Source organism: Rosa rugosa, chromosome 3 (genome assembly GCF_958449725.1).
Source record: "Rosa rugosa chromosome 3, drRosRugo1.1, whole genome shotgun sequence".
Taxonomy (NCBI): domain Eukaryota; kingdom Viridiplantae; phylum Streptophyta; class Magnoliopsida; order Rosales; family Rosaceae; genus Rosa; species Rosa rugosa.
In genome coordinates, this window is record NC_084822.1 from 24,417,077 (window position 1) to 24,430,330 (window position 13,254).

The 13,254-nt window shown below is 37.1% G+C and overlaps 1 protein-coding gene across 2 annotated transcripts; it reads left to right on the forward strand.

The window, feature by feature from the left end:
• Positions 1-4,229: 4,229 nt before the first annotated feature.
• On the forward strand, positions 4,230-7,840 carry LOC133738989 (root phototropism protein 3-like). 2 transcript variants are annotated; one of them, XM_062166693.1, is made up of 5 exons: positions 4,230-4,394; positions 4,513-4,655; positions 4,825-4,894; positions 4,996-6,288; positions 7,080-7,840. In XM_062166693.1, exons 2-5 carry the CDS (start codon positions 4,543-4,545, stop codon positions 7,629-7,631), a joined length of 2,028 nt encoding a protein of 675 aa, XP_062022677.1. In that variant the 5' UTR covers positions 4,230-4,394; positions 4,513-4,542; the 3' UTR covers positions 7,632-7,840. The 2 variants fall into 2 exon arrangements, with proteins under 2 accessions (XP_062022677.1, XP_062022678.1); XM_062166694.1 differs by having other exon boundaries at positions 4,519-4,655.
• The last annotated feature ends 5,414 nt before the right edge of the window (positions 7,841-13,254 follow it).

Below are 13,254 nucleotides of genomic sequence, written 5' to 3' on the forward strand. Positions count from 1 at the left end.
AATACTCCTATCAGTGCGTTGATTAGGACGACTGTTCGAAGAGAGGAACTGGAAAGTCTTTTGCTGATTCTAGTCATCAGCATCCTAGGTGGTGGTGTCCAAGGTAGGGTGTGATTAAATTGAATTTTGATGGGGCACTAAATACTAGCCAGGCTGCTTTTGGTATGGGTGCAATTTGTAGAGATGATAAAGGGGGTAGTGTTGGTGTCTTAGCAATGCAGGAGTTGGTTACTTAAACCTACAAACTTGTGAGTTCAAGTGACAGGACCCACCCCGAATTTCACCCTGAAATCCGAGGTGGCCATGTGGGGCCCACCTTAGGAATAACTCTACCTAAAATTTGGCAGAGCTACCCCTAAAATGGACTACCCAAAACCTGTAGAAACACATTTACACTTCTAATAAGTCATCCTTAATCTCCTGGAGCCACCCTGCTCCCAAAATTACAACAACTCCGCAAGCAACTGCGATCTGAAAAACAACATGTTCCAAATACACAAATGTAATTCCCAAACAATTGTCCCACAATAAGGAATACATAGTGATCTAAAGTGGAAGAGAATTCATGATACAAGTAGGTTCAATAAATAACCTACAATAAGGAATACAATAGCAGCAGATACTATGCCCCGAATTCTACTATGCCAAACCAGCTACTCTGCAGACTGGGCATTTGAAACTACAGGGCCCAAGAGAAAGTAGATAAAAACGTTAGCGTGAGTGGACAAAAATAAGTAATTGAAAAGAAAAGGGATTTTATACTTTCCCACATTTAGTCCTTTAAAAACCCAATGCATACAACAATTAAGGAAAATAATATGAATGATGTTCAGCTCAAGAAAATCGACTAACACCGCTAGTCACAAACAACCAAGTAAAAAGACTGAAAATCTGATGCTCAAGAAAAACAACTAGCCTCGCTAGTCAAGTATCAGTAGAGTATGGGGAAGAAGTCATCACCATATGAGTAAGGCAGCCTACCAAGCTCGGGTCGGAGCCTCCCATGCTCTTTGCTCAACTCACCCACAAACACATAATATGTGGGGAAGAGTACTAATAGGCTAACTAGCAATAAAATAAAACGACCCAGGTATGGTGGGTTAAAATCATACAAAAACCGAAAACTAATAAGACTTCCCCAAAATTTTAACCAAAACCGAAAACTAAAAAGACTTCCCCAAAATCTCGCAAATAAAAGCACAAGTACGATACCCAACCGTACTCGGAGAGTCTCATGTTAATCAAATAAATCAACGACGTGTCCCACACGCCAAAAGAATATTTTCAAATCCAACAACAAATAAGCGACAATAAATAGATGAGTATAATTCCCTCGAAAATCTCATTTTCGAAAACCTTTCAGAAATCTCAAAATCTACGAATAAAGATATACTTAATTCCGGAAATCATATAAAAAAATAACTTGTCGAAAATCATCATAAATCATAAATCCAAATCCGAGCATCGCAAACTCACATCCGAAAATCATGATGGAAATCCAATCAATAAACCAAATTATAATTTGAAACCAATTCATTTCTGAAATCAATTTATAATCTGAGATCAAAATATATGTTTGATAATTGAAACGATAAATAAATAAATCAATAATTCGAAAATATTTGCATGCATCATTTAAATCAAAGGTCCACTCACAGTATACAACTAACGTAGCCAAGCGTATGGATCCTCGTCGAGCGATGGGTCGGTACCTTGTCTTGTACAAAATTATATTCCGTAAACAAAAATTCGACAAATAATTACAATTCTAAAACGAAACCCGAAAATCCCACGTAAACCAACATCTTCATTACTTCTCAGATTCAACCCAAACTTCACAACTAATATCAATCCGTCGATTACAGTATTCCATAGTAGAAATAAGGGAAACCCGAAGGTCGGATTCCCATAAATCGACATCCGAATCTCCAAACTTCAAAAATTCACAATCGATAACAAACTTCTCCAATTTCCACCAAAATCACATTTACAGATTCTACAACTCACAAGTAAATTATCTAGCTAAAAACAAAAGCCAAAATCCTGCCCTACACGCCTCCGCACGCCACCCACAGTGGCGGTGTGTGGGCTCCACTCGCCGCCGTTCCAAATTGAACCACCAAATTTCAGCAACAACATCATCTCAACAATTCAAACAAAGCTCAGAAATACAACAAAGCCTAGAAATACCTTGGTTGGCCGGTATTGGAGCTTGATTTGGAATTGATGTCGCTAATAGGCACTCAATTTAAAACCCTGTTGTCATTCGTTAGTATATAAGCAAGTAGGGATCGTTCTAACCGGGGATTGAGGGTACTCCTGCAAAGATGTGTCACTTTAAAGTTAGTAATTATTAAAACAAGTATTAACAAGTATTTATCTACAAATTTACACAAGAAACAAAAGGGGGGATTCAACTTTTGGGTTCTAAGTTCCTACGAAATAAAACAAAGAGATGATTATATACATATGATCGACTTCTTCACACTCAAATCAGAATTTTCAAACCATGTCAACATGCAACGAGTTGTTTCAATCTATACAACCTAAAATCGTACCAATATTAAATATCAGAAATGAATTCGAAGTACAGGTCTGAAGAGATCGAGTACTACTTTAATTCTTCTTTACCATTGTGCATAGTCTTTACCACTTTAATTTCTGCCCTAAAACGATTAGGTGAATTAGAACACAAATTAACCTGCAGATTAATATCATTGTTCAACCAAAATCATATGCTTAAAGATATAAAAGGATGGCACAAAATCAGACTATAGAGATATCATAAACAACTCAAGAACATAAAGAAACGAATCTGAAAATTACTAACATAAACTCGTTCTTAACAAAAATCCAACTCCAATAACAAAGTTCATAATCAAAATCTGAAATTCAATACTAAAGAGTATGAAAACAGAAATAAGGGCCATGGATTACACTTTTTGATCTTCAAGGAAGCTTGGAGAACGTCAAGAGAACACACAGCTAGGCCTTCAAGAACACGCGTCGATGCAGACCCATAGCTCACCGTTTGGTGGCTGGACGGAGAAGATTGGACGAAAAACAAAAAAACCCGAAGAGAAGGAGAGAGAGAGCGCGGGGGAGGAGAGAGAGAGAGAGAGAGTTACTGCGGTGGTTTCCAAAAATGGAAACCTACCACAATAACTTCCCATTCATATAGAAACTTACCTCAAACAGTAACTTTAGTTTTTCCGCTATAACTTTCGCATACGAACTCCTATTTTTACGTACCACATATCCACGAACTTGGTTTAACGTCCTCTATAACTTTCATGAAGAAAAATTTCTCAAAAACTGATCCAAACAAAAAGTCAACTTTTAGGGCCACTACAAGTATTGAAACAAAGTAAAAGGTGAAAGTAATTGTCGTTTACCGTCTAAATGACTAGTAAACCACTAAATTGAGATACGGGACGTAACATCAAGCTTTAGTTAATGGGTTGCACTTTTGTCTTCACGTAAGGTTTACTCAAGTGGACATTGAAGGTGATGCTCAAAATCTTTTCACGGCACTAAACTCAAGCCAAGAGGATCTTAGTAGCGACAGGGCATTGGTGGATGAAGAATTTCGTTGAGTATTTTCTGTCTTGTAGTTGGAATTATACCCCTAGAGTGTAATAAAGCGGCCCATTGTGTGGCTAGAGCTGCTCTTTCTTTACATGTTCCGACTTATTCGTGGAGGATGACACCGGATTGGCTTAATTCTATTTTAGTTGAGGAGTTAAGTACTTGAGTCTTGAAATTGAGTGTGGTACTCTTCCCTACCAAGTTGTGGTAGGGTTTAATGAGACCACCATATGCTCTTCGATGTATTTTCTTCATATGATTATGAATGAATTATTTGATACAAGAAAAAATTAATAAAATAATAGAAAACTTCATCTTGCTGGCTATATTTAAGAGCAAAATACCTAAAACTTAAATAGAGAGCAACTTAGAAGCCTATTACGGCTACAAAATTGATAAAAAGTTAAACATGCTCTCTAAAATAACTAAGGAGCCAATATGGAGAGTTTGCTAAAAATCATCTCATATATATTTGGCTGTTGTCAGATCAATTATAATTTCATAGAAATATTTTGTACTACATTCTGTAAATGTACTTTCCAAAACCAAAAAGAATTAACGACACAGAAAAGAAAAAGGAAATAATAACAATAATAAAACAGAGACTACTATTTATGAAAGCAGGAAGCTGAATCTCCCCATTCTCTTTTGTTGGATTGGGTGAACCAAAGCTGAAAAAGCAAAGAAAGGAGGCGCGCGGAGTGATCCAAAAACAGTACCTACTATGCCCATCACTAAACAGCCTGTAAGAGCTCTTCAAATTTCATTAAGAAGCCGACAATTGAAGATAATTCCAAGTAACCCATGTGAGACTGACTCTTCCCTTTTATTCTCATATTATCTCGGTTTCATTTCCACTGCCTTGTCTGCTCATTTGTTTCTGTGCCTGCTCTTATTTGTGACTACTTACCTGAGAAATTCCAGTTCCAGTTTTCTGGGAATTTCTTGTCCAACATGTGGGATTCAGAGACTGAGTCTGTTGGAGGCAGAGATTATGGCAATGGAGTTCTTGGTTTAAGCAAGCAGAGTGTTAAGACTGATGGGTTTGAGCTAAAAGGCAATTCTTGGTATGTATGAACATAGATACCATATATATGTAGTTCTACAGCTGCTGTTTACACAGTAATTTGTTCTCTGAAAGTACAATTGTATCTTAATGTAGTGAACTCTAACTAAAGTGGGATTTGCATGCAAAACATAATCTAAGTAAATTACTGGGTTTTGTCTGGAATATAGGTATGTTGCAACTGATATCTCAAGTGACCTGTTGGTTCAAGTTGGACAAGTCAATTTTCACTTGCATAAGGTAGCTAATTCTGTGGCCAAATGTACAAGACTGAGCTTAATCTAATAGTTTATTTGAATACTAATAAGACTGAAACTCTATGTATCTTGTTGTTTTTGAAGTATCCCCTGCTGTCAAGGAGTGGAAAGATCAACAGAATCATGTATGAATTACGAGACCCGGACTTGAGTAAGATTGTTTTGGATGACCTTCCTGGTGGACCCAAGGCTTTTGAGCTAGCTGCAAAGTTCTGCTATGGAATTGCTGTTGATCTTACAGCAGCCAATATATCAGGCCTTAGATGTGCTGCAGAGTTCCTTGAAATGACAGAAGACTTGGAAGAAGGCAATCTTATTTTCAAAACCGAAGCATTTCTCAGCTATGTGGTTTTGTCCTCGTGGAGAGACTCCATAGTGGTGTTGAAAAGTTGTGAGAAGCTCTCACCATGGGCTGAAAACCTCCAAATTGTTCGAAGATGTAGCGAGTCCATTGCTTGGAAAGCTTGTGCCAATCCAAAAGGGATACGATGGGCATACACTGGTAAGCCTCCAAAAGTTTCAAGCCCAACTTGGAATGACATGAAAGACTCAAGTCCAAGTAGAAACCAGCAAGTTCCTCCTGATTGGTGGTTTGAAGATGCTTCAATTCTTCGCATTGACCATTACGTCAGGGTTATTACTGCTATTAAGGTAAAGGGGATGAGATTTGAACTGATTGGAGCTGCAATAATGCACTATGCAGCTAAATGGCTCCCTGGTATGATAACTGATGGCTCGGGGGCAGCCGATGAAGGAAGCAACGCCAGCAATAGTAATACTGGTAATAATACTGGGAGCAGATGGAAGGGTGGACTCCACCTGATTGTGGCTGGAACTAAAGATGAGCCTTCACCTGTTCAGGCCAAAGATCAACGTATGATCATTGAGAGCCTTATTAGCATAATTCCTCCGCAGAAGGATAGTGTTTCATGCAGCTTCCTTCTTCGACTTTTGAGAATGGCAAACATGTTGAAAGTAGCACCTGCACTGGTTACAGAGTTGGAAAAACGGGTGGGAATGCAGTTCGAACAGGCTACATTGGCAGATCTTCTTATTCCTTCTTACAATAAGAATGAAACTATGTATGATGTGGATCTTGTTCAGAGGCTTCTGGAGCATTTTCTCGTTCAAGAACAGACTGAAATTTCAAGTCCAAGCCAACAATCTTTTATTGAAAAACACTACGATGGAACTCAAAGGGGTACAGGCCCAAATGCTAAGATGAGGGTAGCTAGGCTTGTTGATAGTTATCTTACAGAGGTGTCAAGAGATAGAAGTCTTTCCCTAACAAAGTTTCAGGTACTGGCAGAAGCTTTGCCTGAATCTGCAAGAATATGTGATGATGGACTTTATAGAGCAATTGATTCATATCTCAAGGTATAATTCCTCCCCCTCACTCTCCAAAAAAAAAAGTGCCATAAAATTGTTCATTCTGTCTTATGTTCCATCATCTTACAGAAATTTCCCTCCGTGCATTACACACTTTGAATAACCTTTGAAAAAAACCAAGATACAAAGTTATTAACATTGAGAAAACGTATCACTTAATGTGGGTCCTTGATGTAAATGTGTGCTTGTAATGCTAGCCTTGATCCATTACTGATGATGTAAACTTCTTAGTGAACCATTGCTGCTATGAAATCTACATTTACGCATAACGAAGCCGGCCTTTGTGACCATTAAGTCTTCAAAATGCTTGCTGCTTATAAATGAAAATAGTACCTTCTTCCCAAAATAGTGTCATAAAACTGTTCATTCTGTCCTATGCTCCACCCTCACACCGGAATTCCCTTTTATTATGCATGCAGACTTTAAATCCTTTGAAAAGAAACAAATTTAGAAAATCATCAGCATAGTATCACTCACATGGAAACTGCATTAGAAGAATATGAATATGCCTGATTGACGTGTCTGTCTACTTGTAATATTTGCACCTTAGAGGATTAGTGGATTACTGATTTGAATATCTGAATCATCTAGTACTACTGATGTCATGTTCTTAGCTATCCATTGCTGATATGAAACCTACAGTTCTGCATAGAATGCCCACTTTTGTGACGATCAGTTCTTTACAATGTTTGCACCTTATAATGAAAATAGTTGCTACTCCGATAATTTTTCAGATTAACAGTTGCTATGTTTTTTATTTCTTTTATCAAATTTAACAGGCCCATCCAACACTCTCTGAGCATGAAAGGAAGAGGCTCTGCAGGGTGATGGATTGCCAAAAGCTATCAATTGATGCTTGCATGCATGCTGCACAAAATGAAAGGCTCCCATTAAGAGTGGTGGTGCAAGTCCTTTTCTCTGAACAAGTGAAGATAAGCAATGCATTAGCCAACAATGCCCTTAAAGAAGCCGGAGACTCTCACTATCAGCCCATGGTTTCAAATCGGAAAACACTACTTGAAGGGACCCCACAATCCTTCCAAGAAGGATGGGCAGCAGCTAAGAAGGACATCAACACTGTAAAGTTTGAACTGGAGAGCGTAAAAGCCAAGTACCTCGAGCTCCAGAATGACATGGAAAACTTACAGCGACAGTTCGAAAAGATGTCAAAGCAGAAACACACGTCGGCATGGAGCAGCGGGTGGAAGAAACTCAGCAAACTCACTAAGACTACAACTTTTGAGAACCAGAACATTGGGCCTGAGCATCCATCAGCTGCTGCTGAACAGACAACAAAAACACCTAGGAGGTGGAGGAATTCCATTTCCTAGGTGTCTTTCTGATTTACAGCTACATGTTGAACTTTTGTTTCAATTTTCAAAGGTTGTGTTTCATCATTTGGCATTTTGGGTTTCTTTTCCATTTGAAGAAGCATGGGCAGACTTGTTTTCTGCAGCAATTGTTTCATAGCCTATTAGTCTTTACATCACTGTCACTGAGATCTGATTGTTTAGTATGCGAGTGAATTCTTCTTGTGTCAGTGTTGAAATGAATTTTCTTTTCTAAGGAGAAGAAGGTAAAACTCGAGTATCTTAGACAAATTATTAACTGGACTCCAAAAGCTTAAAGCAAATAAGCAATGAGACCCAACATCGAGCACAAAAATCCTTGTGTAGTGTTAGCTCTAACTATAGATCTTGCACCCGTGAGCTATCATTCCATAGACACCCTAAACAGATGACACATTTTAATATTGACTATTGTAAGTTTTATATAAAGATTTATAGTGTTTAAACTGTCTGTAGACTTAGTTTTGAGTTAGATGTTCCAACATATGTTATGCTAAAAGATATATTCAATAATCAGCGATTGTTCTGAACATTTAGCCCCAATGATACAAAAAAATAAAAAGTTAATTTTATTAATTTTTTAGGTTCAAGTATTTTGCTTTTCATCATCTGCTTTTGGAAATGAAAGAAAGAATTAATCCGTGATTGAATTTGGTTAGGGGTCACACCTCTGATTCTGTAGGGGGGACCAATTACCCCAATCTGCTCGCAGCCATTACTAATATAATTAAATAATGAAGATTTCCATTAGCCAAGGACGTTATCTTATCGCACGCCATTAGTAATACACAGTGTACTAAAAAGGGACATAATATTTGGAGTATAGACCATGTGGAAAAGAATTTGCCACGCCCGTTAGAATACACTGTACTAAAATTATGAATGGCACTGAAAAAACGACTTGAAGAATTGTCATAATGGATGTCAAATTGTGAATTAACAATCCAACTGTGCGTACGTGCTGCTGGGACCCCTCGGTACCTTCATTATTGGCGGAAGGAGAATGTCCCTCAAAGGATGTGTCGGTTATGCTTGCAGCCTTGGACAAACATACAGGATGTCTAATTTCAATTTAATTCAACTTTCATGTTTATGCTTCTTGGAATAATAAATTTCTTAGTAAATTACTCATAAACATCTTCTTAAAACTTATATTATTATTTAAATCATCGTTCACAAGGTCATCAAAATATATATCAATATTTTTTTAAAATGCCACCGTCAGTGATGGAACCATGATTTAATCTTAAGGGGGGGTCCAGACATAACGTAAGTTGAAAGTCAAAAAATAAAAAAAAACCAATAGTATAAAAATAATTTAAAAATCTTGAGTTTTAACATCAGATTGTAATAAGGTAGCACTAAATTCAGAGTTTTCGGGCGTTTTTCTTTTAGTAAACCATGTATCAAGTGTCTTTTGTGTGGATGACTTACAAATCAAAAGAAAAAAAAAATACATATAAACAATGAGTATTCAACAAAATCAATCGTGAAAAAATAAGCCAAAAAAAAAATTAAAATCAATCTAACAAAGCAAAATGAAAGAATGGAAAAAAATATAATATAATAAAAAATAAATAAAGGTATCAGACCTTTTTGCTTTGCCTGGTGCGAGAGAGAAAAAAATTAGGTTACAGAATTTGCAAACCGCCAACCCCAATATGAATAAAAGCTGTCAAAATCCTAATGATATATGAATATTTATTAATTTCTGTTTTGACTTTCTTCTCTTATCCTAAATTCCTAATTAAATGAATATTAATATTTTATTTTTAACCTGACAAAGTGACAATCACGTGGGTTAGAGAGTGGGGGAGGTGGGGGTTAGAATATTATATATTTATGTGTACAATTCAATTTAGAAGGGGGGGTCCAGCCGTTGCACATACACATAAATCAATAGTTTAATTAATAATAGACATATAATATTATATATCTGCCAAAAAGCTGAGGGGGGTCCGGACCCCGTCATACCGAATGACGGGTCCGCCCCTGGCCACCGTATTTTTTTCATTATTTATGAAAATGCAATTGTATCCAAACATGTTTTATCATTAATTGAAAAGCTAATAGCGACGAATGAAAACGCTACTATCGACGAACCAAAACCTACCCTCAATGAACCGAAAATCTATTGTTATTCTTCAAACAATAGCTTTTCAGTTAGTTGACAATAGCTTTTCGAATGATGGTAATGTCTTTTTCGACGAATGGTAATTACTAATTTGAAAAAATGATAATAGCCTTTTGTAAACTTCCCCAAAATTTTGACGTTAATTTGGAGTCCCTATCAGACACTATTGATCGTGATACTCCATGCAAACGAACTATCTCCTTAACGTGAAGCTTTCGAAGAGTCTCGGTTGTGTCTGTGGTCTTTATGGCTGGGAAATTAACTGATTTTGTTACATGGTCTACAATAGCCCAAACTGTAACGTGCTCTTTTGGAGACTTCGGTAAACCCGTCACGAAGTCCACCGTAAGATGATCCCATTTCCATTCAGCAACTGGTAACGGGTAGAGTGAACCCGATGGTTTCTGATGTTCAGCCTTCACCTACACCTACAAATAAGTGTAACATTTCGCTACCAATTCAGCTACTTTGCGTTTCATCCTCTTCCACCAAAAGTGACGGTGCAAATCTTTCGATCATCAGTTGACCTCCAGGATGGATAATGTATAATGTGCAATGAGCTTCTCGTAACACTTCATCCCTTAAACCAGGGGCGTCGGGGGTACAAACAGTCTCCCAACAAATTTTAATCCCCAATTCGGAATAATTGTCCAACCCTCTACCGGCTCCTCAAACAAAATTCGATTCTTTAACTCTTGATATGCGACATCCATTGTTTACTCTTTCAAAAAAATTTCCACCAGGATTGGGCGAGAAATCATGTTGTAAAGTACCCACGATTTCCCCGCATTTTGACATGTAAATCAAATTCCCGAATCGAGTCTGCCATTTTTCATCTTTGAATAAACAATCTCGCAATACAGCTGCGCGACATCCTACTCAAGGCATCGGCGACTTTGTTGGCTTTTTCAGGGTGGTAATGCAACCTGAAATCATAGTCTTCTAAGTATTTCATCAACTGACATTAAATCAAGTGGATGTGCGGCCCAAATATAGTCGTCTAGACACAAATTCCCTTAATCATCTTTTGGGCAACCTTACTGAAATGACCAGGTAGGGGAGGGCGACCACAAGAGGCAGAATCCATTTTGGAATGAGCTACTCCCACATTGTGGTTTAGGCCCATTTGTAAGCACTTCTGGATCCAAAACCCGTTATGAACGTTGTCCCCTTCCTAGACATCATCCCACATAGGTTATACTTACTAAGATGACACTAGGCCAATAACCTCAATATACAACACTTTTTACACAACGAAAAAAAAAAAAGATGTTGTGTGATGATAGAAAGTCAATCATACAACACGATTAAGAACCTTACGTTGTATAAGGCCATAAAAATTTTGAAGTTTTTATGTAGAAGGTGATTGCACAACACTGACAAAAATATTTTGTTGTGTGAATGATAAAAAAAAAGAGTGGCAGATTTCCCTTCTAGCTTGACACAAATTTGGGTCCAAATATGGACTACATTGTACAACATCATAGTTATACCTGTTGTGTGATACTAGCTTGCAAATTATCATACAACAGCTTTTGACTTTGTGTTGTATGATCAAATCATATATTATTGGCAATTTTGGATACGCCCCCAAATGCTACTCATTCCCGCCCAAAACCTACAATTTTGGAAAACATATATGTCATGATTTCAGGATCCTACAACATAAAATTTTTATTTGTGTTGTCTGAATGAAACATGTTTATCCTAGTGCCAAACCATTGCACATAGGGCGGGAACTTTCCCTCTTTGGAACCTAACCTGAAATTTAAGTTGTACATGATCAGACAATTCAGACAACATATTGTGATGTGTTTGTTGTCTGATGCATTAATTAAAAAAAAAAAAAAAGACAAAAGAGTGTTGGAGTGACAAATTAACTAGGGTTTTGACTTCGTGGACAACCGAAACACCTGGACAAAATAAATTTCTACCTCTCCAGCTTAGAGATAACCAAAGACCAAAAACCTTACCAGCATCCCGCAACCTCTCACCTTCGGCTTCGTCTTCGTCTTCGTCTTCAACTCCGTACACTGTGACGATTGCTCTCTCTGATTTCTTAAGATCTCTACATCTCTCTCTCTCTCTCTCTCTCTCTCTCAATTAAGCGATTCTGCTTTCAATTTCTTGGAATATTCTTTGAGCCCGAGTCTAGGGTTTCGAGCTTTCTTCACAGATTTAGGTTTTTTTCATTTCATATTGTGGTTTTCTGTTTTTCGTGAGGACAGCTTGAACCCAGATCTAGATATTGTATCAGTAGCGTTTCGTTGCTTATATGGTTTCTGGGTCCAATTGTGGTTTGGGTTTTCAAATTTTGACGTTAGATTTGTGCAAGATTTTAACAAATCTGGAATTGAAAGTTGGTTTTTGTAAAAATTAGGATTATAATTTTGTATTCTGGTTATAATTTGTTTGGGCTCATAATCTTGTAAATTACGGGTTGTTTAGATTTTCAGTTTCTGAAATTTGAAAAGAATTTTGCAGGATTAACGTCGGGGAAAGATGCAAGGGGCTTTTGGCTTAGAAGACCACAGCAGCTAACAAACTTATATACAAGGATATTTAGAAAGACTTTTCTTCTTGTCCACATAATCAGGTTTTTTGGAGGCTCCTTTGTGCCGAGTTTTGTGACTTCTCTACTTCTCCTTTGGTTGTTTGCTAATGTAAGTGTATGTTTTTTGTTTTATTGCCAATATAGTTGTCATATATGGCTTGTGTCTACAAAAATGTAAATTTTTTTTTCATTAATGCATTTTGTGAATTTGTACCTCTATCTTGATATTTTCGTTCTTGCAAGATTGCATATGCGAATCCATTCAGTGTCATGTAGAGCTATCTATGAGTGTTGATGCTTGCACCTTGCTAGTTACAATACACCTTTCCTCTGGAAATATTTTCATGAATCTTTCTCTTATTCTTCCATGTCTAAAAATGCACCAAATTATTGCTTTCACTGAACCCATTCTACACTATAGATTGGGATAGAGTCTTAGTTGCATTGAAATTTTACAGATCCTAGTCTTAGTTGTATTGGACCATTACATTAATCTTTTTTATCGGTTTTACAATAGGTCATACTAAGAGGTAGCACCTCTGCAAGTGATAATTGTTTCTGACTAAAGCTAGGTGATGATTTTGATCTTAGGTAGGCCAGTTTCACGTTCATCTCATACCAAAATTCAGGTATTTCACTCTTTTACCTAGTTGTTGGTTTTAGCACATACAAAGTTCTACCACGGTGTGATCTGAAAACTCAAACTGACATTTGACATTTTGACATCCTAATTTCAAAGCAGATCATAATTAATCATTTCTCAATTGACCTTAAAACTGAAAGCAAATTTCATAAAGCCAAACAGTTTTGTTCTTTCACCTCAACTTTAATTAAAGCCAAGATTTTCCATTCAGTTTTTGTCCTCTGATTTGATGGAAGGATACTAGAAGGTTACACACACACGCGCACACACTCTG

What these genes read in the sequence shown, in the direction of transcription:
- LOC133738989 (XM_062166693.1), top strand. Translation starts at nt 4,543, where the DNA reads ATGTGGGATTCAGAGACTGAGTCTGTTGGAGGCAGAGATTATGGCAAT. An exon ending in GAGCTAAAAGGCAATTCTTG is followed by an intron (nt 4,656 to 4,824) that starts GTATGTATGAAC and finishes TCTGGAATATAG; the next exon opens with GTATGTTGCAACTGATATCT. An exon ending in TCAATTTTCACTTGCATAAG is followed by an intron (nt 4,895 to 4,995) that starts GTAGCTAATTCT and finishes TTGTTTTTGAAG; the next exon opens with TATCCCCTGCTGTCAAGGAG.